Below are 27,300 nucleotides of genomic sequence, written 5' to 3'. Positions count from 1 at the left end.
TCACCTCTACTCCTGTCATTTTTACCCTGCCCAGACCTACTTTCTCTCCTCTGGCCACGTCTGTTCCTGCCACATCTATTCCTTAGAGTATTTTCAGCACCCAGAGACATCATTTAACTTAATTAGTGGTACTTAGGGGGGTGCATAACAGTAGCAACAATAGATAAATAGTCCTGAACATGAAGTTCCCAGCTCTGTGTTGATCCTTTACCTATCGCACATAATTATCTGGTTACCCAAATAGTAGAAACTCTTATTGGCCCCATTTATAGATTAAAAAAAACTGAGGTTCATGCTTCCTGTGAGAAGGCTGAAAGCAGTGGCAAATGTGCATTTAGTGGAGGAGAGGGGTACATGCCAGCGAAGGTTTGACGGATTCCACGGCCGTCCCTGGCCCCCTCCCTTCCCTCCCATCCTGGAGAAAGGCTGTGTTAGGAGATCATACTGGAGTGCTGTGGCCTGGACACCTCTAGTATCGGAGGGCAGTCAGTCCTCCGATTGCCTAGAAAGGGGCATGGTGAGGGCTAAAGAAAGAAAGACAGTAGCGACTTGGGTAATTTCAAAGTACATGGGGTGCTGGGAGGTCAGTGCCTCAGAGTGGGCAAAGACAAAGACACCCTGAGCTGGCCACTATTTATTGGGTTCATACAGTAATTGGAGGGAGTCTCAGGTGACCCAGAGGGTGGTAGTAATCTTGTGTCGAGAAGGATCTTAGGTAGCTGAGGGTCTCATGTTGATGAGGTAGGTAAAGAGAGCATTCTTACAATAGTAGGTGGGACAAAATAGCAGTCTGATAAAGAAGTTGTCCTTCCCCCAGGTGAAACCTTTCTCTTTTTTTATTACCACTTGGTTCTCGAAGAACCAGGATGTCTTCAGCTATTGTACAGTTGCCCTTGAGCGTCACAGTATCACAGGACCATTGAGACCTCAACTTGTGACTGGAGGCAAAATGGAGTTATGTTTCCACATGCCATAGCTGGCTCTTGGGCAAGGTGACGCTGGGCCTTGGACAGCTATAGTCACTTTAATTATGAAATGATTTTTCCCCAAAATTATGTAGAATGACTCCCAACACTCTAGAATAGTGCTAATGTCACTTTCTCTCCCTGTCAGAGGCTCTAGTGTCCTGAATACCATGTTTGGTTTGGGCTTTCTTTTAACCTTCCCTCGAGTGCTGTAATACTGTATATGACACAATCCAGAAGAGATACTGAGCTCAAGTCTGCTACTTTATCAGAGAGTGACAGTGTACAATACTACCAGGCAGATAGAAATGTAGAACAGCGGTTATTTAGTGTGGAAACACCCTCCTGAATAACCCCAACACACAGGCTCTATACGACAGTCTTCACAGGTGAGGTGGCTATGTTTTCCTCTTTCATCCTTGGCTCTGGGGCCGAGGGCAGTGGCTGCATGACCTTCTCCTCGGTGACTCAACCACTTTGTGCAGCAACAAAAAAGAGCAAAGCTCATGCCCAGCCCCAGGACTGTTGCTGGGGCTGAAACATCTGTCTGGGTGAGTCACCCCCTGCCATGCTGCAAGTGAGCCTTCAAGGACTGCAATGCTGATAGCTCTTGGATGCCACCGTGGAAAATGGCCCCGTGGTTTACTTTCGGTCTCATGGTCTAGTTTCTCAGGTTCCTTTTACTAGGCCTCTTCATGGCAGGCTTCTGTAGTTGATTAAAAATTCAGTCTGCATTACCAAATCAACCCTTAAAGCCTTAGTTTCTTTATCTGAACTCTGAAGTTCTGGGTCATTTAACTTAAACCTAGTCAGAGGTCACTGCATGTGAGAATTTTTGAGACCTGCATTTCTATACACCAAAAGGTTTATTTTTCCCTTCTGATACTGGTTATGGAACTCAGGACCTTTCACTTGCAAGACAGGCACAGTGCCACGGAGCTAAATCCTTGGCCCTACACCAAAAGTTTTTGGTTTTTTTGTTTTTTGTTTTTTGGGTACTGGGGTTCGAACTCAGGTCCTTGTGCTTGTGAGGCAGGCAGCAGAACCACTGAGCTAAATCCCTGGCCCTACACCAAAAGTTTTTGAGAAAAGAATTTGCTTAAACCTCATCCAAGTTTGACATTCTTTATCCCTAGAGGGGTGTGTGCAGAACTTGCCTGGTCCTGTGCTGTCCAGGTGCTCTGATTTGGAGCTGGGCCACCTGCCAAGTCCAGACACATCAAAATTACAGTGGCTGGGCCGGGGATTTAGCTCAGTGGTTTCGCTGCCTGCTGCGCAAGCGCAAGGACCCGAGTTCAATCCCCAGTACCAAAAAAAAAATTACAGTGGCTGTCAACCCTGGTTAGAAGTGGAAAAATATCCTTGCAAAGGAGTAGGCCCAGGAATTACAAATCAGTGATTTTGACCCCACCTTATTTTTCTTTCTACTCTAACTCCATAGAGAAAAAAGATGGGATAAAGAAAGAAAACTGGGAATTCTATTTTATTGATAAGATTGTCAGTTGTGTTTATAACAGTCAACTTTCCATTACTATAACGAAATACCTGAGATAATTAACTTATAAAGAGAAAATGGTTGTTTTGACTTATTTTGGGGGTTCTAATCCATGATATGACCCTGTTGCCTTGGGCAGCATTTCATGCTGGGAGTGTGTGGCAGAGCAAAAATACCTCAGGACCAGGAAGCAGAAAGAGAATGAGGAGACTGGGATGACCCTGGCCCCCTTAAGGACATGCCCTTGGTGGCCTGAGGACCTCCTGGTAGGCCCCTTGTCCCATAGTGCCACTCTGGCGACTAAGCCTTTAAAACATGGGCCTTTAAGGGGACATTGGAGACCCGAAGTATAGCAGTGTTCAAATCTTAGAAACTCTTCCTCATAGTTCCTGTAGAAAAACAGAATCACGCATCTCTCAGGTCAGGTTGAGCATCACTGTCCTTGGTGTTTTATCCAATCATAGTTTGTATGTCTGTCGTGCTCAGTGCAGAGTTTAAACAACACAGGGACCATGGCCTCGAATTTCAGTCTCCCTCTTTCTAGCACACAGCCCACACTGGGGTTTATCCTGCGTCCCTTCAGTTATCAAATGTTGGGCATAAAATGGTAGAAACATCTTCTCCACATGCCTGGTTTCTCTTCATTAGTGTTCTGCCTAGAGGACCTGCTATTGAGAGAATTGCTGTGGTTACCTAGCCCCTGGTAGACACAGGTAGTCGCTTTGAGTCCACTGCTGCTGTTCCCAGTGATACAGGTTATGTGCAAGTGTGGAGACCCAAAGGTGTTAGCTTTTCAATGGTCGTATCATCTGCAATTCAGGCTTGGGTGACTCAGGTCTGTGGTTTTGCTTGTAGAAATTCCACACAGGAGCTCCTTTATTGTCCTGCCATTGTGTTGTGGGTTTCTTGGAACATGTTTCAAGGCTTGGCCACATGGTTATAGGAGCTCTGATCATACACCCCAGAGGAAATTGGCATCATTGTCAGGGTGATTAACAGTGAGGTCAGGCTTGCCCTGTGGATTCACAACACCAGACATGTAAGGCTGAAGTCTGGAAGGTGACCACCCTCCTCTGGCATCAGTCCCACTGAAAAGCCTCAAGTCCTTCAGAGTTGACAGTGTTGAGGCTTTGCTCAATTTGTCTGGGGTAGGAACAAATACTTATGGATCCTCCTGCTTCCCACAGGGCTTCTGAGCTTTCCATGTGGGCTTCCCCTAGACAGCACTTCATTCTGTTTGAGTGTAAACTGTAGTTGGGAAACATTTAGGCTGGGAATGTTGCATCTTTCATGGGATCCACCCATGCACTGTTTGAATTCCCTGGTTCCTACCACTCAGCATAAATTGCTTCTTTACTTAAAATGCAGTGGGCAGATGAATACAATCATTATGTACTGCAGCATGTACTAATAAAAATAAATTTTTTTAAAATCCTCAAAAAAAATAAAAGCAGTGGGCAAGTCATTGTTTTCCTGTGGTAGGAAAGAACAGTGTTATGTTTAAAACATAATGTTTAGAAAAACCTGTCCTTTGGTAAACCAGGGAGTCCTTAAAAAGCCATGTGAAGGTCTTGGTATTTGCTATTTTCTGTCACAAAGTGAAGTGTGACCAACATCTGTATACCATGGACAGCTGGCTGCAAGAAGAGAAGCTATATAATGAGCCTGCAGGAAGTTTTCTGTTTTGTTTGACAGTCTGGGCTTTTTTTTTTTTTTTTTTTTGGTATCGGGGATCGAACTCGGGTCCTTGTGCTTGTGCAGGCGAAGGTGAAACCACTGAGCTAAATCCTAGGCTAGTCTGGGCTTTTTTGCAACTGTTCCTACTATACCAATGGTGGCCAGAAGGTCACTAAATGAAAGAATTGGTTATATGCAACAGTACAGCTAAAATGCCCCAGAATGGAAAAATAATGGAAAATTGGTAGAATGTGTCCTGTTCACAATTTTGATTAAATTTCTTACACCGGTTTTCTTTCCACCCCACCCCCAATAACTTTCTATCTTAATATTACAAAAGAATAGAGAATATTTTTCCTATCCTATACAATGTGCATTAGCATACCCTAGCCCAAATAATGGTACTCTTTGTTCTTCTCATCCCAAGCATACGTGCATGCATACACAGGCTTGGGCACACATGCACACCCACCGCCCTGCCTGTCCAACCCCACCGCCTCTCATTCTTATGTGTGAGTCACCGCTTCTGTGTTTGGTCAGTAGTTCTTTACTAGTGGCACCTTAAGGGAACTAGAAAAATAACAATAAATGGTTCCTTTCAGAAATCTTCTTATGAACCTTTTCTTTGTTTCTCTTATCTTTGACATTGGGTTGTCTCACAGAATTGTTGCAAACTATCTGAAAGAAAGGTAATGTGATGATGATTTCCTTCTTTGCCCCAAAATTAATTATAGCTGGTTAAGGATTTCAAGGATGATATTAATAATAGGTAATAAGTAAAATATATTCTAGACTTAAATTGGCCAGGCACTATGCTTTTCCTATGTTGCATTATTGAGTCATCTCAGCAACACAGAAAGGTAGCAAGTATTATTTCTATTTTACTAGTGAAAAAGTTGAGAATATGCCCACATTCATTTAGCTGGTAAGAGGAAGAGCTCAAATTTGAAAATAAAACTATAAAAGACAAAAAAATTAGAAGAAATATTGTTGGATACCTATATTATTTTGGGGATGGAAAAGTATTTGGAAACATGTAGCATAGCAAAATTCATGAAGGAAAAGAGAAAGATTTGGATCTGAAAGACCTAAAGTTTTTATATGACAAAGAAAAATGTAAGACTGAAAGGCAAATGATAGACCAGGGAACATAATTAGCATTTTAAAACTAATAAGGAAAAAAGCAATGGTTATACCAACTGATTTATGAAATAAACACAGTTTATTTGCTAAAGGTTAAATGCAAATGAGCAAGAAACAAAGGAAAATTAACAAGAGCTGCTTCTTTTTCTATTGACTCAGTCAAAATTAGGAAGAATGGTAATAAGCAGTGTTGTGGAGAATGTTGAAAAAGGGGGAGTGTGCATTGTTTAGAGAACCTACCAGTTTGATTTGGGGAGTTTTGCCTCACAAAGTTAACAGGAAAATGCACAGAGATAAAAATATAAGGATAAAGATTTCAGAAAAATAGAAATCTAAGTATCTGTATAGGGAAAGTTATACAGTGGAAAGCTGAACAGCTATTAAAATGCTAATGTGGATGTGTATTTGTAGAGAAGGGGACATGTTCATTATTTCTTGCCTTAAAATAAATTTCCTTTGAGACAGGATGTGATAGTAAGGAAGTGGATGCCAATTTCCCTAGAATCCAGTCTTGCTTACATTTGTAAAAATATATGAACTTCACAATAGTTCTTTATATTTTATCATTTTATAAATTGTGCCTAGGGATAGTTAATTTAAGGAGGGAAGAGAACAAAATCTTTTCAGAAACAATATAGTACTTTTCTATTTTTTTAATATTTCATTTTCTCAAAAATCTTCCTTAGCTATGAATAAAATCTGGTTAAATTTGATAAATCTGAATTGTAGTTTGTTAGTCAAACAAAGCTATAAAAGAACTTGACTGTATTCTTAAATGATGGGGATATATTAGCAGAAATCCTAATAATTGCCCCCCCTCCACATATATGTATTGTTGTACTGCTTTGGAGGTGACCACAGCTATCAGCACAAGAGTGATCTGTCGTTTTCTGTCAGTTAGTCCATACAATATTGTGTTGACACCCCACTGGCTTATTTGACCAAAGCTTCTTCTAGTGCTTTGGGGCTCTTTAGAGTTTCAGAAACAGTTATGGTTTGACCAACATGTAAACTAAAACAATTAAACATTTCTTTTTAATTTCAAAGAACAGTCTTTGGCTGACTTAATCATCCCCAGTGAGGAGAAAGGGACCTTCAATTAAAAATACATTAGCCTGAGACTAACTGTGTCAACACAGCAGTAGTTCAGTAAATATGAAAGCTCTCCATGTGCCCTGAACTCTGGGAAGATGCAGCAGCCCCTCTGCAGGGAGCTGGCAGTTGATGGGTGAACATTAGACTAAACATTCAGGACCCAGGGCAGGGCGACTCAGCCCTGCCACTCACTAGCAAGGAGATCTTAGGGCTTTTGGACCCCCAGTCACCCTTATCAATCCTTTTTCTTTTCTTTTCTTTTTTTAGTAATAGTACTAAGGATTGAATTCAGAGCCTTCACACTGAGCTACCTTCCTAGCCCTTTACTTTTATTTTGAGACAAGTTCTCACTAAATCACTAAGTTGCCCAATCTGTGATTGTCCTACCTCAGCCTCTCAGAGTGCTGGGATTACAGGCATGCTTATTATACTTGGTTTATTAATCATACTTTATACCTGTACTACCTGAGTATTGGGGATTCAGTGACATAAAATAGGTAATGTGCATTGCAAACAGGGAAGTGGATAAAAATTCTCTCCTCCTTAGCAGCATAAATACAAGTTAAATTGGTTACTTCATGTCCTACTTAGTATTTGCAATAATTTGGACATAGGCTAAATTGAAATTTTATTCTTACATATTCATGCTGGAGAATTCTTTGATCATTTGCTTTATTTTTCATGTAATTTTGGAATATATATCCTGATTTGTTTTATTTTGTTTTTCCAACTAATCTTCAGTTTAAAAGACCATACCTACCAAAGAAAAAGACATTTGCTCTTGAAAGAACATAGGAAAATATTGCTCCTAATTCCAGCCTACTCAGCATCAGGAGCAGCCATTAGAAGTATTACATTTCACTACTTGATATAACAACAGATATAAATCCTTGACTGGTTAATAGCTCCAGGCTCTTTGAAGCCATGGTAAAAGTCTCTGACCACAGTGCTTCTCTGCATTTGAGTCATTTCAGCATCACAAGCTCTTCATCTTGGTCTGTCTTGTGCTGCTATGAAATAATTCCTGTGACTGAATCATTTATAAAGAATAGAAATGTATTTGCTCACAATTGTGGAGGCTAGGAGGTCTGAGATGAAGGGACTGCATCTGCAGAGGGTCTTTTTGCGGCTTCATAACATGACAAGGTATCACGTGGTAAGCAGGAGCGGGCCCTTCTCACTTTTGCAACAAACCCTCTTCTGTGATAATGACATTAGCCTATTACCTAATGTCTTCTAAAGGCCCCATCTCTCAACACAGTTACATTTGGGATTAAATTTCCAACACATGAACTTGGGTGGACACATTCGAATCATTGCACTTCTGCTTTTTTTCAAGTTACAAAATATGAATGAAGTCACGAATTATAGTCAGGATACTTGACCTAGACTTACCCCATGGCTTCCTGGAGGCTGGTTAACCATTGTGGAAGATCAAACAGGATTGCTCCATTCAGCCACTTGTGCCAAGAAAGCCTTGCTTTTAGGATTCCTTCAAGTGGCACTTGGATCTGGCTGAGGACCACAAGTAGTTCTAAGAAGCCCAAGCATAGACTGAGCTTAATTCTGTATCTTCTCTGGGAGGAGGCTCAGCTCCAGACTTAAGGGGTGTCTTTTGGCATGGGGCTTAGGAATTCATGTGGAATAAGGAAAGTCCTTTGAGAAAATATGAGCTACTTTCTCAATGAGCACAAGACTGTTGTATTTGACTATAACATAAAAGCAATTTTTAAAGTCTATCTGTAGTGGATAATGATGATAATACCGTATTCTTCAAGTACTGGTATATGTGTATGCACACACAGATCTTTAGATAATCTTAACAAACTGTGTGCTTACAAAGGCTCTTAGGGGCCAGGGATGTAGCTCAACAGCACAGCACCTGCCTGGCAAGCGCAAGGTCCTGAGTCTGATCCCTGGTGCTCCCGAAAAACTAAAAAAATAAAAATAAATTAAAAGGCTCTTAAGATCACACACACATTTTCAAATCCACATATACCATCAATTTGCTTTGAATATCTCTTAGGTATTAGGCTCTGTACTAGATGATAGAAGTTAGAGATACAATGTAATGTAAATTTGGCATAATTTTTCCAGTCCCTTTTCTTAATACTTTAGTGTTCTTAACACCCATTGTGTTATATAGGGTTTTACACTGTATGTATAGTTCTGAACATGGCTTTTTAAAATATTACTCAACAATGTTTTTTAATTCTTGCATTGATTACCCGTGAGTGTACTTTATTTAGTTTTGTATTTTTAAATGTTGTGTGATATTCCATCTTAAAATAGTTAAATTTTGCTCATCCCATTAGTGTGGGAACAGAGGGTGCTTAATCTAACTTTGATTTACAGTATTATAAATAATGCCACCAAAGCATCCTTGGACAGGGTGCTCTGTGGGATAGATATGCACCACTGTTAGAGGGTGGACATATATCTTTGTGCACATGTTTTCCTTCAAAATGGCCACATCTGTGTATTTTGCCACCAGTAGTTTATAAAAATAATTGTTTCCTCAATCCAGCAATATTTGATGTTATCAAAATTTTATTTTTTGGCAGCCTAATGGTTGAAAATCTTATCTCATTTTTCCTTGACACACTTTGAAGGATCCTGCATTCATAATACATCATAATATAATGCTCAAATCAGAGCTAACTTTGCGTAAAAGAAAAATATACAACCAGATGCTTATGATATGTTATTTTCCAATGTAAAAAGCTTTTCAGATGTCATGTAGGATAAAGTGATTCAGCAAATATTTATTAAGCATTCGGTTCCAGGCACTAGGATTACAAAGATAAAGAGATTATGTCTCTGACATCTCATTCCAGTGGAGGAAACAGGTACTTAAGCCAGTGGTTTCTGCCTGTGCTGAAACAGTGAATGTTCTAAGACTACCGAGCACAGAGCAAGGAGAATGTAATCTGAATTCCCTTAATGATGGGAAATGGATGTTAGAAAGTCTCTGATTTCAAAGGGTAGAATGCTACCTTATTTATTTAAAAAGCTTGGCATGCCTTTCTCTTCTATAGTATAATATGTGACAGCAGGCCCCCAAGGGCAGCAGGAGGATGCAGAGAGGTTCTGGTAGCAGAACTTGTCCTCCGCCCCTGGTCAGGGGTTCGTGGGACTCTGCCAACCTCAGCTGAAGTCATCACTGCACCATCACCAGTGAATGATTACTGGCACTTGGCGTCTTTGCTAGTGCTGAGGGGTGCCAAGAAGCGTATGACACAATTCTTGCTCATTGGAATCTCCAAATCCAGAAAAGCAGAGAAGACAATTCATATTTAATGGTTTTCTCTTTAGATACTAAGTCCTAAGAAGAATTAAACCAAATTTGAATGATACTTCCATGTGGCCCACTGACAGTGGAAAATTAACTTTAATACCTAGAGATATGTCAAAGAGGAATATGGTATAGAATCAGACATTTATCTAGGAAGTGAGCTCTATGGAGTTTAGAAGCAAAAATTAAATTGTAAGGCAGATGCAGTACCACAGGCCTGTGGCCCAGTTCTTCAGGAGGGTGAGGTAGGAAGACTGCATGAGCCCAGGAGCTTGAGACCAGCCTGGCAGGCAGGGGAATGAAACTGCATATTTTAAGCTCTTAATATGTGGCCCTATACATAGTAGACATTAAATACACTTTCAACATGGAGGAATGGGACCTAATAGGCTGTTGTTAATACAAAATACATCAAGAAAAATCATGCTTAGTTTTTCATTTTTGTCTTGTTTTCCAGGGCAAGAAGTGGTTTTTAAGTGCCTTGGGGAAGGAATTCTTGAAAAAGCCTTTCAGGGGTATAATGCATGTATTTTTGCGTATGGACAGACAGGTAAGGAGTTGCTTTTATTACTATAATCAATGATATTAAATATGCCTTTTCTCCTATCTTTCTCTCTCTTTTGTAAGCATGAGCTGTCCCACAGAGCTACACCCCTCAGCCCTAAAGATACATTTCTTTTCTTTTCTTTTTTTTTTTTTTTGGTACCAGGGATAGAAGTTGGGGCCTTGCGCCTGCGAGGCAAGCGGCGAAACCACTGAGCTAAATCCCCGGCCCAGATAAATTTCTTAAAGGCTAAAAATAAACAAAAGTTTGAGAAGCAAGAGAAAAATGCTTCTGACTTTATGGGCTTAACTGAATTATATAATCAAAACTAATCTTTTTTGAAGGTGCAGTGGTTCTGGCAATTGAGTAATTTCAATGTTAATAAGCAAAGCTAGTTTCAAACTATTAAATGTCATTTTCCTAAATTACGGTTTTAATTTGTATTTGAACTGGAAAAATAATTGCCACTTTCTCAGTATACATGTTATGGTGAAAACTATAGAGAAACTCTTAGAATCATTCCATGCTGAGGACTTTTGCTAGGATACAGAAGTGATGATGGATTTTTTTTTTTTGGTACTGGGGATCAAACTTGGGTCCTTGCGCTTGCGCAGCAGACGGCAAAACCACTGAGCTAAATCCCCGGCCCTGTGATGATGGATTATTAAATCAAGGCCGGTGGAGCAATTGGTAGAAACAAGCAAAACAAAAGCATAGTAGTGGCTCAGCCATTACCATTCTGAGCTCTGACATTTTTAAAGGTGTTTGGGAGCCAAGTTTTTGTGTTTTTTCTGTCACCTTGGCTGATATATGAGAACTCGTATGGTTGAAGCATTACATGTAGCTTCCTCTTCTGCCCTACTTTCTTTCTGCTTGCTCTTTTCAGGTTCAGGAAAGTCCTTCTCTATGATGGGCCATGCAGAGCAGCTGGGTCTTATTCCCAGGCTCTGCTGTGCTTTATTTAAAAGGATCTCTGTGGAGCAAAATGAATCACAGACTTTTAAAGTTGAAGTATCCTATATGGAAATTTATAACGAGAAGGTTCGGGATCTTCTAGACCCCAAAGGGTAAGTTAGTAGTTGAAATTAAGCTGGTAAGTAGGAGTAAAAATTTTAAGTGATTCTAAAGTTAAAATTGCAAGAATGTGTGGTTGTGAGCCGCTGGTCACTACTCTAGTGTCAGTGCATTTACTGGGAAATCAGCAGTTTTCAAAGCCCATCACTGTGCCAGTGTATGTTCAGTTCATCCTATGGTCGTGAATAGAGCTGTTTATATATGCCTCATGAAAAAATGTTTCTACTATTGGTGAAAGTTTTTGCTATCAAAGATTAGTCAGAAAAAAATGGAGTTACTGATGACAGATTGGTCTCTCTATTTATATTGGAAAGTAGCTCCTTTAAATGAAGGCAGAGTGGTTGAAGGATTGCAACAACCACTCTTCTGTGGGGTGCACTGGAAGCACACGGGGGCCTTTTTAAGGGTTCCTGGCCTCAGCTCCACCCATACAGGATGATTCAGTTGGCGCAAGATGAAACCCAGACAATCTGTGTATTTTTTAAACTAAATGATAAAAACCATTTCCATAGAGGAAAGACAGCCATTACTTTTCCCAATTTAAAAAAATTTTGTACTGTTTTTAAAGTAATGTATATTTGTAGAAAATTTAGAAAAAAGGTAGTGTAAGAAGAAATAAAAATGACTTAATCCTTCCACTCAAAAATAACCATTCTATAAATATAGTTTAGTATCCTGAATTTGCCATCCTGATGACTGTATTAAAATTTGAACAGGGCTGGGAATTTAGCTCAATGGTGCCGTGCCTGCCTAGTAGGCACAAGGTCCTGAGCTCAATCCCTGGTACCCCCCCAAAAATAAAATAAAATATGAACATATGAAAATTAGTTTTAAATTATTTTAGCCCCTGTGTGTTATGTAACTTTTTTTTTTTTGGTACCGGAGATCGAACTCGGGTCCTTGCGCTTGCGCAGCAGGCGGCGAAACCACTGAGCTAAATCCCCGGCCCAAAAGGTTACTCTTTTTTTTTTTTTGGTACCGGGGATTGAACTCAGGACCTTGCGCTTGTGAGGCAGGCGCCAGAACCACTGAGCTAAATCCCCAGCCATTATGTAACATTTTTGACCATTTATAAGTCCACATGTTGGATGAAATCAGCCATCTAAGATAGAAATTATAGGTGTCAAGAAAGTGATGCCATCATAGGAAATGTTTGTATTTAAAGAGTTACTGTTTATTGCATACAAAAGAACATTTATAATACTGTAAGAAATAAAGAATGATAAAGTCAATAACTGCCTTAGCTTAATAAATGGAACTTGACCGATATTTTAAAGCCTCCTGTATGTGCCTCTTTGATCTCATTCTTTTTCTTCTCCTTCCCCAAAGTAACTACTATTAGCGATTTCATGTTTATCATTTTCTTCCCTTTGTCTAGCATCTAGACATAATTTCACGCAACTTTTATTTTTGTGCAAACAACATCATAGTCCACATGTTCCTTGGTGATTTTCTCTTTTTTATCATAATTTTTTATTTTTCTTTCTAAAGTAGTCATGCATTAATTTTACTCCTGTTTAGTATTCTGTTGTATGATTGTAGCATAATTTATCTCTTCCCTTGTCATTTGAATGGTTTCCACTTTTTGCTGTTAAGTGCTGAGCTGAGTGAGCATCTTTGTGTAGGCTCCTGGTGCCCAGGAGCAGGAGTTTGTAGGGAATATATGGGGAGGGGGGATTTAGAGTCACAAGATACAGAGTCTCCATGTTAGGAAATAGTGCACGGCAGTTATACCAGTTTACACTCCCACCAGCAGTGTACAAGAATTCCAGATGTTAGACAACAGTATGGACTCCTGATATTGTGCTTGATTTACTTTGCTTGTGATTGAATAGCATTACAGAATCCCTGGTTGTGCAAGTGGAGTGTACAAGGGCTGGGTCATATGCATCACATTCTGCTGAGAGTCCAGCAGAATTGCTCATGTCACATTGAATTCTTCATCCTTAAATGTAATAAAACCTACTTTATATTGATGCTGAGAGATTAGATGGGATGACTGCAAAGTGCTCAGGGAATAGTGCCAAGGCCTTCGGAAACACTCATTGTTCTCTGTTTGCTTTTTCCCACACTTGAGTGATACCAAACATTGACTCTTTTTTTTTTTTTTTGGTACCGGGGATCGAACTCGGGTCCTTGTGCTTGCGAGGCAGGCGGCTGATAAACATTGACTTTTAATTTGAAAGATGATTAATATCCAATGCCATGAAAAAGAGGTCATACACGATATGGTGAAAATATGTATATGTAGCTTTGTTTTTAATCTCAATTGTCTGTTGCTAAACTCTTCAAATAAGTCCCAAACTAGAATTGCCACTTAAAAATTCAATAGGGTCCTAAAATTTTCACCAGCAGAGCTAGTTCTAAATATAGAAAAAATATCAGTGGCTACATACTGTCCCTGTGCTGTAATTTCACTTTATAAAATTGTCAACATAGAAGCACTACAAATCAGTGTGACTTGAAGAAATACATTAAAATTTAAAGCATTTTAGTATTTTTCAGCATTTTTTCAGAAATTTTAAAACATTATTTATTGAGAATGTGCTTACTTATGAAACAATCTCTAGGTAACACTTTGTTTTCTTTTTGTTTTTCCTTTTTGTTTAACTGAAGCTCATCTAGCAACACCAGCCTAACCTGCTTCAGTATCCTGGCTGTTTAGTTTGGGACTAGTGTTAGAATTTTTAAAGTAGTACGTTCTTTTAAATAGAAATGAAAGTATGAAAGACATTCCTTATATGGAATGCTGCTTTGCTAATCCAAATAAAGTAACTTTTAGGATACTTTTTCTAATTATTAAAAAATTTCCCTTTTGAAATTTTAATCTTAGCTTCTGAGTACTTAAGAAGAAAGAAAAAGCTTCCTAGTTTGGTCTGATTCATTCATTCTTTTTTTCTCTCCCTTGAAGGAGTAGACAGTCTCTTAAGGTTCGAGAGCATAAAGTATTGGGACCATATGTAGATGGTTTATCTCAGCTGGCTGTCACTAGTTTTGAGGTAAGTGTCATTTTTGAAAGATGTCATTAAAAACCTGGCAGTAGATCAGAATTTATTACCACATCAGCACAACCCAGAGAGAAAGGGCTTCTAGTCACACTCCAAGCTGGCTTATTGGGAAGGTCTCACTGTGTGGCCAAAACATCCAACTCTTAGAAGTTGCTGAATATTTTCACTAATACTGCTCTGTCGAAACTGTTCTCCCTAGGCTGCCAGTGTCATCTTTCTAAACCAATCTGGTAGTCTAAACAGTAGTATTTGAGAGTTAATCCAACCTCATCTTGTTGACAAGTTTCTCCTGCTTTTGTTTCTATCACACACTTCTGGCTCCTGTTTTTTTTAAATCGATCCTCTCTCCATGCACTTACCATTTCCTGTTCTTTGATTCGAATGTCTGGACTCAATTTTCTGCCCTTATTTCTATAATCATTGTTTTGGAAGTCTCAGAACACAAACTTCTATCTCAGATGCTGAAGAATGTAAATGAATGGACGAATGAACACGTGAATGCCTATATTTACTTTTGCTATCTAAGGGATGTGGCCAATCCATTGCTACCTTAGACTTCTATCACTAATATTAATCTGTGAGCCAACTCTCTCCAGCTATTTAAATGAAGATGTGTATAATATTTCTCCAATGAGGAATAATTTAAAATAGGGCAGGCCTCCATCCCATGCTCCTAGGGCAGAGAAGCTCAGCCGGTCCCAGCACCCGGGAGGAAGCTCCCTGCCTCCAACCCAGGCTCCTAGAGCAGAGAAGCTCAGCCGGTCACAGCACCCAGAAGCTCCCCACCTCTATCCCAGGCTCCTAGGGCAGAGAAGCTGAGCTGGTCCCAGCACCCAGAAGGAAGCTCCCCCACTGCTACCCCAAGCTCCTAGGGCAGAGAAGCTGAGCCAGTCCCAGAACCCGGAAGGAAGCTCCCCCGGTGCCATCCCAAGCTCCTAGGGCAGAGAAGGTGAGCCATGTGGGCGCCAGAAGCAGCCCCTCCCGTGGAAATGAGAAGACACATAAACAAGTCTCAAAAACAGACTTCTCGATCACCTACAGCAACCCCAAAGGGAAACGAGATGGAACAATCTGATACTCAACCCTGGACTCTCTGAACTGGCAACAAAAGAGGATCTGGGAAAAATGAAATCAGAAATAATTACTCAGATAACAACAAAGATTTTGCTCATGATGCAAGACATGATTAATAAATCTAGAGAGGACACAGATTAAAAAAATAGAGGATCTGAGGAACATGATGGAATCCCAACATAGGAAACAAATGGAATCCATAAAACAGATACAAACAGATTTCCAAGAGATTAAAAACTCCATCGAAAGTCTGCGCAGCAGAATGAACCAATGTGAGGATAGAATTTCACATATAGAAGATAAGATTGCAATTAGTGAGGGGGAAAAGAAAAATTGCTTTAAAATTGTAAGGGAACACGAGAAATCAATCCAGCAGCTGCTAGACGATGCAAAGAAGAATAACATAAGACTGATTGGAGTCAAGAAGGAGGAGAGAGTGCAGATGACATAAAAAAACTGTTCACAGAAGTGATGGCAGAAAACTTCCCTAGCAGGGGAAAAGAACTTGACATACAGATAAGTGAGGCATATAGGACTCTAGCCTTAATCAAAAAACATCTACACATAGACATATAATAGTTAGGATTCCAGAAATCCAACAGAACAAAATTCTACAAGCAGTGAGAGAAAAGAAACAAATCACATACAAAGAAAAGCCCATCCGAATCACCCAGACTTCTCAGTGCAAACCCTCAAGGCAAGAAGAGCTTGGAGTGATGTATTTCAAGCCCTAAAGGAAAACAGCCTCCAACCCAGATTGATGTACCCTGCAAAACTATCTTTCAAAATTGATGGAGAAATAAGATACTTTCATGAGAAAGAGCACCTCAGGAACTTCATGAATACCAACCTGGCACTCCAAAAAATTTTAGACAATACCCTAGGAAAAGACAATGAGGATCACAACCCCAGGAAACCCAGCAGAATGAAGTCATTGGGCGTGACAAATTAAACGCAAAGGGGGAGAATCCAACAAAAAGAAAAAGTCATGACAAGGCTTTTAAAACTTTTGACTTCATCTCCCTAATGAGTGTATAATTCAATCTTATTATTGTACTGATTAGTATTTTTCTGATTCTAGAGTTGCACACCAGTCCTTGTGCTATATTGGCTATTTATCATCTTATGTCTACTTTTTAATTGGGTTGTCTATTAATCAGCTCTAAGAATTCTTTATATATTCTGCTCATAGGTTATATGCATTGTAAATATGGTCTGTTTAAGGACTACTTTTCATTTTAATGATGTCATTTAAAATTCTAAATTTTGATGAAATCTCATTTATCAATGTTTTTCTTTTATACATCATGTTTTTTGTATCCTAGGTAGTTCTTGCCTACCCTGAATTCATAAATATTTTCCCTTATAATTTCTTCTTAAAGTTTTATACTTTTAGGCTTTCTTATTTAGGTCCATAGATCCCTTCAAGTTATTTTCATGTATGGAAAAAAAGGGTTGAGGTTAATTTTTTATATACGGATACCAGGTGTTCTACTGCCATTTGCTGAAAACACTATCTCTTCCTTGGCTCTTGAATTGAGTTTATATTCTATAAAATGCTAATGTTAAATAATCTTTCAAATCTCAGTGGACCATATATGAGTGGTTCTGTTTCTAGATTCTCTGTTTTATTCCAATGATCTATATGTCTTTCCTTACACCAACACTGCCTTGATTACTATAGCTTTAGAAGAAGTCTTAAAATTAGGTACTAAACATCTTCCAACACTGTTTTTGTTTTTAACTTTTCTAGGTTCTTTGTACTCCTACATAACTTTTAAATTTCAATATCCAATTCTTCATTTATAGCAAGTATACACAGACCTGAATTTTTATATCTACCTTGTGTTTTCTAATCCTGCTAAATTCAAGTACAAGTTCTAGGGGCTCCTAGAGATTTCTTAGTATTTTCTCTGTATATGATCATTTCATCTACATATAAAGATTTTGCTTCTGCCATGCCAATCCTATCCTAGTTGTGTCATTTTATTGCCAGACTATTTTGGTGGGGCCTAGGTTTCAAAGTTTAATGGACAGATAAAGAGTAAGCATACCTGCCCTTGTTCCCCACCTTAGGGAGAAAGCATTGTATCTTCTCCATTCATATAAGGCGTTCTCGCTGGAAGTATGGAGTACATGTCTTTAATCTGTTGAGAAGTTTCTGTTCTACTTCTAGGCCCCTGATAGATTTTACCATGAACAGCTGTAGAATTTAGTCCAATACTTTTTCTCCAACTAGTGACAGGATCATATAGCTTTTTCCTTTCCTCTGTTTAAATGATGACTTTTGGGGGTGGATCTTCCAATGCTGAACCAACACTGCCATCCCTATAACAAAACCACTTTCTACATCCTGCCTTCCAATAGTTTGTTTTGTTAAACAAATTTCTGTCTATGTTCATACTTCTTTCTTCTATTATCTTTATCCAGTTTTAGGATTAGCACAATGTTGAGTTCCTAAGATGAGGGGAGAAGTGTTCCTTCTTTTCTCTGCTTTCAATGTTTGATATAATTTATCAGTTAAAATGTTTATGAGCCTGCTGTTGTCATATAGGTAGGTTTTCAAGCTAGGGATATACTTTCTTTAATAGGTGCTATTCAAATTTTATATTTCCTCCAGAGTTTCATTAATTTGTCTTCCAAGGTACTTCTTAGAAGTTGTCCAATTTATTTCAAAAAAGATTTTTGTAATATGCTTTCTATATCCTTTTAAATTCTGTAAAATCAGTGGTAATGTCTCCTAGATCTTAATATTATAATTTCAAAAATGTATAACTGATATTGTGTAACAGGAAGAAAAGGTCTAAAAGAGCAGGGTAATTGGGAGGGGTAGGGGAAGGGAAAAAAGGGATAGGAAAAAATATGAGAAGAGGAAAAAAAATGGAAACAAGGTCTTTGCAAATAGGGAAGGTGGAGGGGGTGAAGGGAGGGCAAGGGAAGGGGAAAAAAATAGGAACCAAGATATTCATGTAAAGGTACAAGATCCCAATGATGAATGTAACTGTATTTTATGCCAAAAACTTACCAATAAACTTAATGGGAAAAAAAAAACAAACCCTAAAGATGACTTGATAAAGTAAAAAAAAAAAAATAAATAAAATAAAATAAAATAGGGCATAGTTGTTACCTGAGAAACATAAGAATTCTAAAATGAGTGGAAACCTTTCTGACCTAAAGATGCTAAGTCAGGACCTTCACTAAGGAGCCTGGTTCTTAGCCCATTGTCACTGTCAGTGTGTTTGTCATCCTGTCACTTATTAGTAAGAGCCAGTGAATTCTTGATCTGCATCCCAGCTCTGTCCTGTACTAGATGTGGGGAAAGTTATCTGACCTCCACGAATGTCAGCATCTTTGGGCATAAAAGCAGGAAAAGATCCCTTCCATAAGGTTCATTCAGCAGACATTTTGTTAGAGCCCATACATTCTAGCTGTGTGCTAGGAGCAAGTATCCAGACATGCTGAGGGGACATCCCCTTCCATTGGAGAGCCGTGGTGTTGGAGGAGGAGGCAGATAAACAAGTGGTAGACAGCTGTATCAGGGCGATACGCATGGGACAGTTAGGATTAAATATGGTAACTGCTGTTACCGAGGGTCTGGAGTGTTCAGTTAATATCAGCTCTCCAGGGAACTTCCAAAGGAGAAAGTGGGGGTCTTAACAGGGAAAGAACCCATCTGGCAGGTGGGAAGAATGGGGGAATGTTTCACATACTAGAGAGCCCTGAAGAGGTGGACACTCAGCTATATGTGGTGGAGGAGGCAGGGGCTTTGTGGAAGGGTGACAGAGGTGTCGGGGGATCATACTGTGTGCACACACCTGGGATCCAGAACACATCCTTGTGTTTTTGCTTATGGTGTTTTTCCTGATGCTTTGCCTCCAGGATATTGAGTCATTGATGTCTGAGGGAAATAAGTCTCGAACAGTAGCTGCAACCAACATGAATGAAGAAAGCAGCCGCTCACATGCGGTGTTCAACATCATCATCACACAGACACTGTATGACCTGCAGTCTGGGGTGAGGGATGGGGCAGAATGTTGCAGGTGGGGGAAAAAACCCAGAGCGTCTACACAGGGCAAGTATGTCACAGTTGGATTTGGTAGCTGGGAATTTTACATTGGCTCTTCTGCTTACTAGGTGAGCTACTTTGCCTAAATCGTTTGTTTTCTTAGCTCTTCTTTTTATATGATCGTTTTTTTAAAAATTGAATTTTGTGTGTAAACTCCCTAAAGATCATATACATCTTTCAGTTTATATCCTTTCATGTTGAAATTGTCTGAAAAACCCTACTGGGGTGGTTATTGAGGCATATTAAAGAGGAAACTATAACATTTAGCCTAAAAAATTATGTTTCAAAAGAGGAAACTGATCCAAATGTGCATGAATCCTCATGTCTGAATATTTCCTCAAAGGCACATTCAGTCTCCAGCTCTTACGCTATATTCTGGAAAGCTGGATGTGCTTGCTACCCAGCTGCAGAACAAGGTGCTACATTTCTACAGGAGTTTAAATTTTGAAATGAAAATCTTTGGACTATTGAAGATCTTGGGGAATGTGCTGTGTTGGAGCAGGATGGACGGTGGGGTTCTGAGTCACAGTGCTGACAGATGATACCATGTGGTATCTGCATTAATGTGTGCCCTTTCCTCTCTTGTTTCCTACAACTAGAACTCAGGAGAGAAAGTCAGTAAGGTCAGCTTGGTAGACCTGGCAGGGAGCGAAAGAGTGTCTAAAACTGGAGCTGCGGGTGAGCGACTGAAAGAAGGCAGCAACATTAACAAGTAAGGCGACCCTTGTAAAGACATCCTGGGTGATTTTCCTTTCCTGGCTCCTCCACACCACCACCACCACTTTGGTTTTTTTTGCTACTGGGGTTTGAACCCTGGACCTTGTACATGCTAGGCAAGGGTTCTGCCACTGAGCTACATCCCTGGCCCCATCCACCACCCCCCCCCCACACACACTTATCTACCTATCTAATCTATTATGTTAGTGGGGAATAAGCCCGGGCCCTCATACTGAGCTACATCTCCAGGCCTTTTTAAAATTTATTATTTTGAGATAGGGTCACACTAAGTCACTGAATTGCCCAGCCTGGAGTTAAATTTGCAATCCTCCTGGCTTTGCCTCCCAGAGTGCTGAGATTATAGGTGTGCACCACCACATTCAGCTTAACCTGGCCTCTTTCGAGTTTTAGGGGGAGGTTTGTTGCATTATAATGGCTGGAGATTCTGATGAAGATTGTTCACAGTGTTATAGCTTTAGTAAACTGAGTTAAAAAAAAAAAAAAAAGGCAAAAATCTGCCTCTGTAAAGATCCTCAAAGTTTATTAAGTAGTCTTGCCCCGCAAACGGTACAAACACTTAGGGTGTCATCATACATACAGATAGATAGTCCCTGACGTAGGATGCTTGGGCATGGGATTGTTTGATTTTACAGTGGTTTGAAGCAAAGTGCATTTAGTAGAAACTGTATGTACTTCACATTTTGAATTTAGATCTTTTCCTGGACTAGCAACATATGGTCTGATCCTCTTTTCTTTCTTTCTGTTTTGTACTGGAGATTGAACTCAGGACCTCCTGCTTCCCAGGCAGGCACTGTTCCACTGAGCTACATCCCCTGCCCCAAATTATTCTTCTTTATTTATTTTTTTTTCTGGTACTGGTGATTGAACTCATGACCTTACAGTTGCAGAGCAGACACAGTGCCACTGTGCTAAATTGTCAGCCCTTGATCCTCTTTTCTGATGATGGGAAGTGGTTGTAACCACAGCTCCCAATCAGCAATTCTATCATAGGAGGAAGCATGCAGTAATCTATAGTGTGCTGTGTTGTGAAGTAGAATATTTCAAAGTTTAGTTGTATTAAATATATTTTCAACTTAAGTTTCTTAGAACCACATAAGCTGAGGAACATCTGTAATGCAATCTCAGGTAAAATGCAAATCTCATCTTCATTAACTTAGGGAGCTTATTCTCAAAGGAAAATGAGGTTAAAATCCTTTCATAAGGCTAATACTGTATTAGAAAAATTTAACAGGGACTAAATAACTGCCAGTCCTGGAATCTTGCCATTTATCCTGAGTGCCAAGGACTGAAAGGACAGAGGGGAAGATGCCAGTGAGACACAGGAGATACAGGCATTCTGTGCAGAGGGTTCTGCAGAGGCGCAGAGAGCAGTCTTGTGTTCAGTGTCCCACGAGGCTCCTGATATGCATGCGCAAGTCCCTCTGCTTTCCCATTTGAGATGGAGCAGTTTGTATTTAAAAGTGTGTGCTCAGGCCAGATTGCCTGGGTTTAACCCTGCATCCACCACTTACTATATTTATATATCATGGGCAGGAGATTTAACCTGTCTGTGTCGTATTTTTCTCACCTGTAAAATAGAGATATTAATAGTATCTACTTCATAGAATTGTTGAGGATCAAGTGCTAGCATGTGCTTAGAACCTGGATTGTAGTAGACACTGAACAAATACTAATTGCTATAGCTATTGTTTTTACAAATCGGCGTAATCACTATCATTATTTCAGGTTGCACAGAAAGTAGTGTTCATCTGTACTTGTTATTGTGTTCTGCTGAGTATAATAACTTGGGATTTTGCTTAGAACATAATTTTACAAAAGCAAATATACGCAGGGTCATGGTTTGCACTTTAAAACAATATTGGCACAGTATGATTTTAGCATATGAAATTTTCAAAATTAGAACTAAAATATTGTCCCTTCTGTTAGCACCAGTGCACTCACTGGGAAAGACTGCTGCTTTCAGGCGTTAATCTTCCAGTCTGCCTGTCTCCTGCTCTAATAACAAAGGATTTTGCTATATTTCATGACAAGGCCTTACAGGATTGCAGGCTGGCACTGCCGCTCTGTTCCACAGTGAGCTCAGGAAGCAGGATGGGATGCAGAAATGAGAGTGTGAGGGAGCAGGTACCAACGAAAAGATTGTCGCCTTTCCTAGAGATTCATTTCTGGTGCCAAGCCTTGCCAACCTTTGGCCTGCTGGGCGGGCTTGTGGGATAACATGGAAAAGGCTGTGCGGTGCACTTGTAAAATTTTAGAGTACATGTATATGTCTAGCCTTGATGTAGAGCCACAGTGACTTTGACTGAGCTCTTACTAGTCTTCTCAATGCTCAGTATGTACAGTGGTACCTCGGTTCACAAAGAGAGGCGTTTGGCAAAACTTTTTGTCTCCAAACTCCACATCAGGGGACAAGGCCATCTTTCCCCCACGAATATGAATGTGGCCATCTTTTCCAGAATTTTGGAACGAATTATGTTTGTTGTGCCACTCTAAGGACTCATTGGCTTTTCCTATCAGCATTGTGAGATGGGTCCTCTCCTCACTACAGCTGAGAAAACCAAGGCAGAAAGCAGTTACATGTCGTGTCTCAGGTCACCAAGCTCTCAGGGAGGATCTTGGCTATGGTTACACAAGGCTCCAGGGCCCAGGACTCACCACCGTGCTGCAGTTGAGGTACCATGCTTCCCACTTGCCTGGAAGAGGCTGTTTGATACTTTTGTCTCTGCAAATATTAATGGTGTGCCTTAAATTTGTATGCTAAATTATGTAGTGTTCCTAACTGAACTACCTCAAGCTAGGTGATAATATTTAGATCCTCTAGCAACTGGCTCTTTTGTATAACAACTCATTGAGATGCATGGGATTTTTCTCAGCATGTATCATCTTTCCTAAGTTTTTCACTAATGTGTGTGTATATTTCTCACTATAGTTTGTAAGCTAGGACCTTTAGCTTTAGTGCATTGTGTAGCTTTCAGAAAATTTTTCACATGCGTTATTTCATGTGAGGTTCAGAAGAGGTATTTTATCTGTGTTAATATAACAAGTATTTTGTAGATGAAAAACTGATACTCGGGAATATTAAATGACATACATGAAAGCCATCACACATTTATTAGGCTTCTACTATGTGTCTGGCACTCCATTATATGTTGGGCATGCACAAAGAATTTAAACAGTGTGGTAGATAGAGTAACACCCCCCACCACCAATTATAACTTCATTCTAATTTCCAAACCCTATGTTCCCTTACAAAGCAAGCCGAATCTACAGTTGTAGTTAAAGTGATGATGTTGAGGTGGAAGATTATCCAGCCAGGCCCTATGTAGTCACAGGACATTTATAAATAAAAGAGGGAGATAGTTAAGGCAGAGACCAAGTGATGCAGAGTGGGAAAAACGAGTGGACACTGTTTGCTTGGAGATGGTTGAGGGGACCAAGGCCAAGAAAACACATACTGCCACCAGTGCCTTCAGAAGGTTGCAGCATTGCTGACTCCTGGAGGTTAGCCCAGGGAGACGCATTCTACTTCTGAACCCCCAGAGCTGCGAAGGTAGGAGGATTTTCCTAACTCAGTAGGTCAAGAGCTTCACTCACACAAGGCTGCCTCATCTTTGTCTATCTTTACAGTCTTTATTTGCACATTTCATGCCATTGGTGTGTTAGTCTGGGGACTGCACAAGATTCCTCGGAGCCCATGTAGTATGTATGCTGAACTTCCTAAAAGCCTAATAATTCTGAACTTCAAGACACAAGTAGGCCCAGGGATTTCAGAAAAGAGATGTGGACCTGCTATTTTGATCCAGTTTAGCAAACATCCCCTGAAAACTGACTAGGTGTAAGAACACAGAGGTAGAGTGGGCCATCGACAATGGAGAGGAAGACCTGTGGACCAGTTGTGCTAAGACCCGAGTGCCACAAAAGTTCTGCATGGAGCAGAGGGAATACAGGGGAGGAGTGTGTAACATAGTTTGGGGGTGGGTTCCAGAGTAGACACTGCATTATTTCAGTTTTATAAACCAGCTGTGTAACCTTGTTTCTTTGTCAGTAAAATGTAATGAGGAAACTACCCAACAAGTATAGTTGTTTTTAAGATTAAATTCATTCCTATTTGTGAAATGCTTAGACTATTGTGTGGCACACAGAAAACTATATATGAGTGTATATTAATAAAATAAAAATGAAAAAGTACAAGTTCCACACATGGCTTTATAATCAGTGCCAGTTAAATTCTAAAACTAAAGCAGACTCTGACATGTTTACTAAGCTTTCTCCCACCTCCTTTTTGGGCTTCTTTGGTGGAGCATTGATAATCCTCTTAAGCAGCCCTGTCGGGGACTCCACACAGACATCAGTGTCTGCTTAATGGGCTGTGGATTTAGGGACTTCATCTCTCCTGAAGCTCTTAAAAGCTTAAAGCATACGTTATTCCTTCATCTGAAAAGCTAAGATGCATGCTGGGTGTCTGCGCTGCCAGGGATGTGCAGGGTCGGGGGACAGGTCATCTCTGGACCATCTTCACAGGGACATCCCACTGAGACACCAGGCTGCCACCCCACCTGTCTATGGAAGGTGGAGGAGGTCTTTCCTGCCTCTGGAGTCTGGCTGCTTCAGCTTCCCTGGGAATGCATTTAGGTCGTGAAAAACTCTAATGCCCCTGGACATTGAAAGTGCTTCCATTTTATCCCAGTGATGACCAGGCACTAAATGCAAATAAGAGTCATCTGATGCGTATCATTCCCAGATACATTTCCATTCCAGTTGCTGTGGTTAATAATAAAGTAAGTGTTTGACATCCCCCCAAAATGGGTTCTGCTAAACACTTGTTCCAGGAATATGCATACATGTTACTTCTAGGACTAGGTTATAAAATTTGATATAACTTACAAGCTTTCTATATTTAATAGTTCGTGAAACTCAGCCCCACCTCCCTTCTTGAGTGTTTTCATGGCTGTTCGTTATTTCCTCTCAGAAACCTCACTTTAATCAGGAGCCCAAATAACCAAACATGAATTTGTATCCAGGGCCCATCAAGACAGCCTGCTTCTGTCCATTATTCAAGGGTGGAGGCTCTTGTTAATTTACAGCTAGCACACTGCAGTGTCCAAGCATGTTGGGGAAGAAAGACCTGATAAAGATGTCTTTGTGTTTAGCATGAGGGATCCAGAAAAGACAGCAGAAATCTCCTTGCGTCTTAGTAGCCACTTCTTTGGGGGAGTGTGACAGGGTTACTCCATTGTTTCCTAAAAATTTCTATGAAACATTCTCCAGGTGGCTCTGGGAAGAAAAGATTCCCAGGACAAATACATTTGCAAAAGGCTACTTACAAAATCTTCCTTCAGAGATTCCTAGTGATAAGAGCTTGAAGAGGATGTAGCTCAGTGGCACCACGTCTGCCTGGGAAGCACAAGGTCCTGAGTTCAATCCCTGGTACAAAAAGAAAAAAGAGAGAGAGAGAGAGACTTTGAGAAGTTCTGCAGGAACGAGTCCTAGTTAACTTTAGGTCATCATTCCCTAAACTTATTTGATGACAGGATTCTAGGGGGATCTTAATCCTCCAGAACAAGTGTTTAGTTGAACCTGTTTTTGGAAATGTTTATATGTAGTTTATTGTTTTGCCACAGCAGTTGAAATGCAAATGATATTGAGAATGATGCTCATTAGTTGAATTTTGAATTTGATGATCAGCCACTGGGAAACACTATATAAGGAGATGGCACTCAGACTATAGACATAACCATTTTCTTTTCTTGGCAATTATTTGATGGTACTATCTTTTCCTTATAACTTGTGACCCACATGGTTTTGCATCTCTTCTCTTAAGAGTGGGAGCCTCCTTGAGAGAATGCTAAACTTAAACCTACTTATTTTGTTATCTTTCAGCTAATTCTTTAAAAGCTAAGGATGGCTTTCTGCTGTAGGCAACAGAAACCAGCTACAGTTACAACGAAGTGACTGATTATCCCATTCAACAGGAAATGCAGAGGCCAAGGCAGCACCTCAGAAATGCCCACAGCCCCAGCAACCTAAAAGTGTGGTTGTGAGATCCTTATGATCTCAAGATGGCTCTACCATGCTATGGTCCAAATAAGGGCAGGGTAAGGGAGAAAGCGCAAAGACCCATAGCCTTCTATGGGCTGAACAGAAGTTTTAATCAGGAGATCAATAGCTTTCTTGGAAGCCTTACCCAGTAATGTCTGCCTACATCTCCTTGGCCAGAGCTATGTTTTATGGCTACCTCAAGTTCAATAGGCATTGGAGAGGGGGATTTTTAGCTCAGAACATTGCTTCCCAGCAAAACCAGGGTTCTGTTAGCAAGTAACATGCAGTGTGTCTCAAAAGCATCACTGGATAAGTCCTTTAGAAGCAAAAGTACATGTTCTGTGGAGAAATCTTGCAGGAATGAGTCCTAGTTAACTTTAGGTCATCATTTCCTAAATTCTGAACTCAGATTAACTCAGTACTATAGATATTTACTGAATAATCTCCTTACACCAGCACAGTAATTGCATGGAGGAATATGTGTAGCAATATATGGTTTCTGCCCTCAAGGTAATCATAGTCTAAGTAGATACAGAGAAATATGTTTACAAAAACTCTATTCAAGTTCAATAAGTATTATGTGTATGATCTTAGAAACAGATCATTGGAAAAATAGCTAAAATAACACATTTGAAATCCATCTGAAACAATACAGATAGCTCACATCACATCTTAATCTATTCCCAAGGGGAGAAATCTGGTGGTTAAAGTTACAAGGAAAACTTTGTAGGTTGGGTGAAGGTACAAAAAAATAGAAGAAAGATTGAATTATGACTCAGTTTTTTTCCTTATAGATTATATTTACTGGAACAGTTTTTATTTTGCTTTTTTTCCTCCCAAGTGTCATGTACTTTCTTTTTGACCCTGAATTATCCATTATTGTAGATAAGTAGTTATAACATTTTTTCCCCTATTTTAAAATACTGTGGGTGTAGCTCAGTGGTAGCCTGCCTATTAGTATGCACAAGGCCCTGGGTTCATCCCCAGCATCACCAAAACATAAAAGAAAACAAAACATGGCTATCTGTTTATACATGTCTCTTCCTTCCTCTCCAGTCAGCCCCTCCCCTGTTCCCACCCTGCCCAA

The 27,300-nt window shown here is 39.9% G+C and overlaps 1 protein-coding gene across 1 annotated transcript in view; it reads left to right on the top strand.

The window, feature by feature from the left end:
* Nucleotides 1-27,300, top strand: part of Kif13a (kinesin family member 13A) — a 194,043-nt gene that overhangs the window by 101,446 nt on the left and 65,297 nt on the right. The window contains 5 exon segments of the mRNA XM_021260592.2: nucleotides 10,128-10,220; nucleotides 11,101-11,281; nucleotides 14,200-14,287; nucleotides 19,250-19,384; nucleotides 20,036-20,148. Coding sequence (XP_021116251.2) covers nucleotides 10,128-10,220; nucleotides 11,101-11,281; nucleotides 14,200-14,287; nucleotides 19,250-19,384; nucleotides 20,036-20,148 — 610 coding nt within the window.

Source organism: Heterocephalus glaber, unplaced genomic scaffold (assembly GCF_053883595.1).
Source record: "Heterocephalus glaber isolate CG9 unplaced genomic scaffold, H.glaber_assembly_v1.0 deba00001472, whole genome shotgun sequence".
Classification (NCBI taxonomy): Eukaryota; Metazoa; Chordata; class Mammalia; order Rodentia; family Bathyergidae; genus Heterocephalus; species Heterocephalus glaber.
This window is presented reverse-complemented; position numbering and strand designations above follow the sequence as displayed.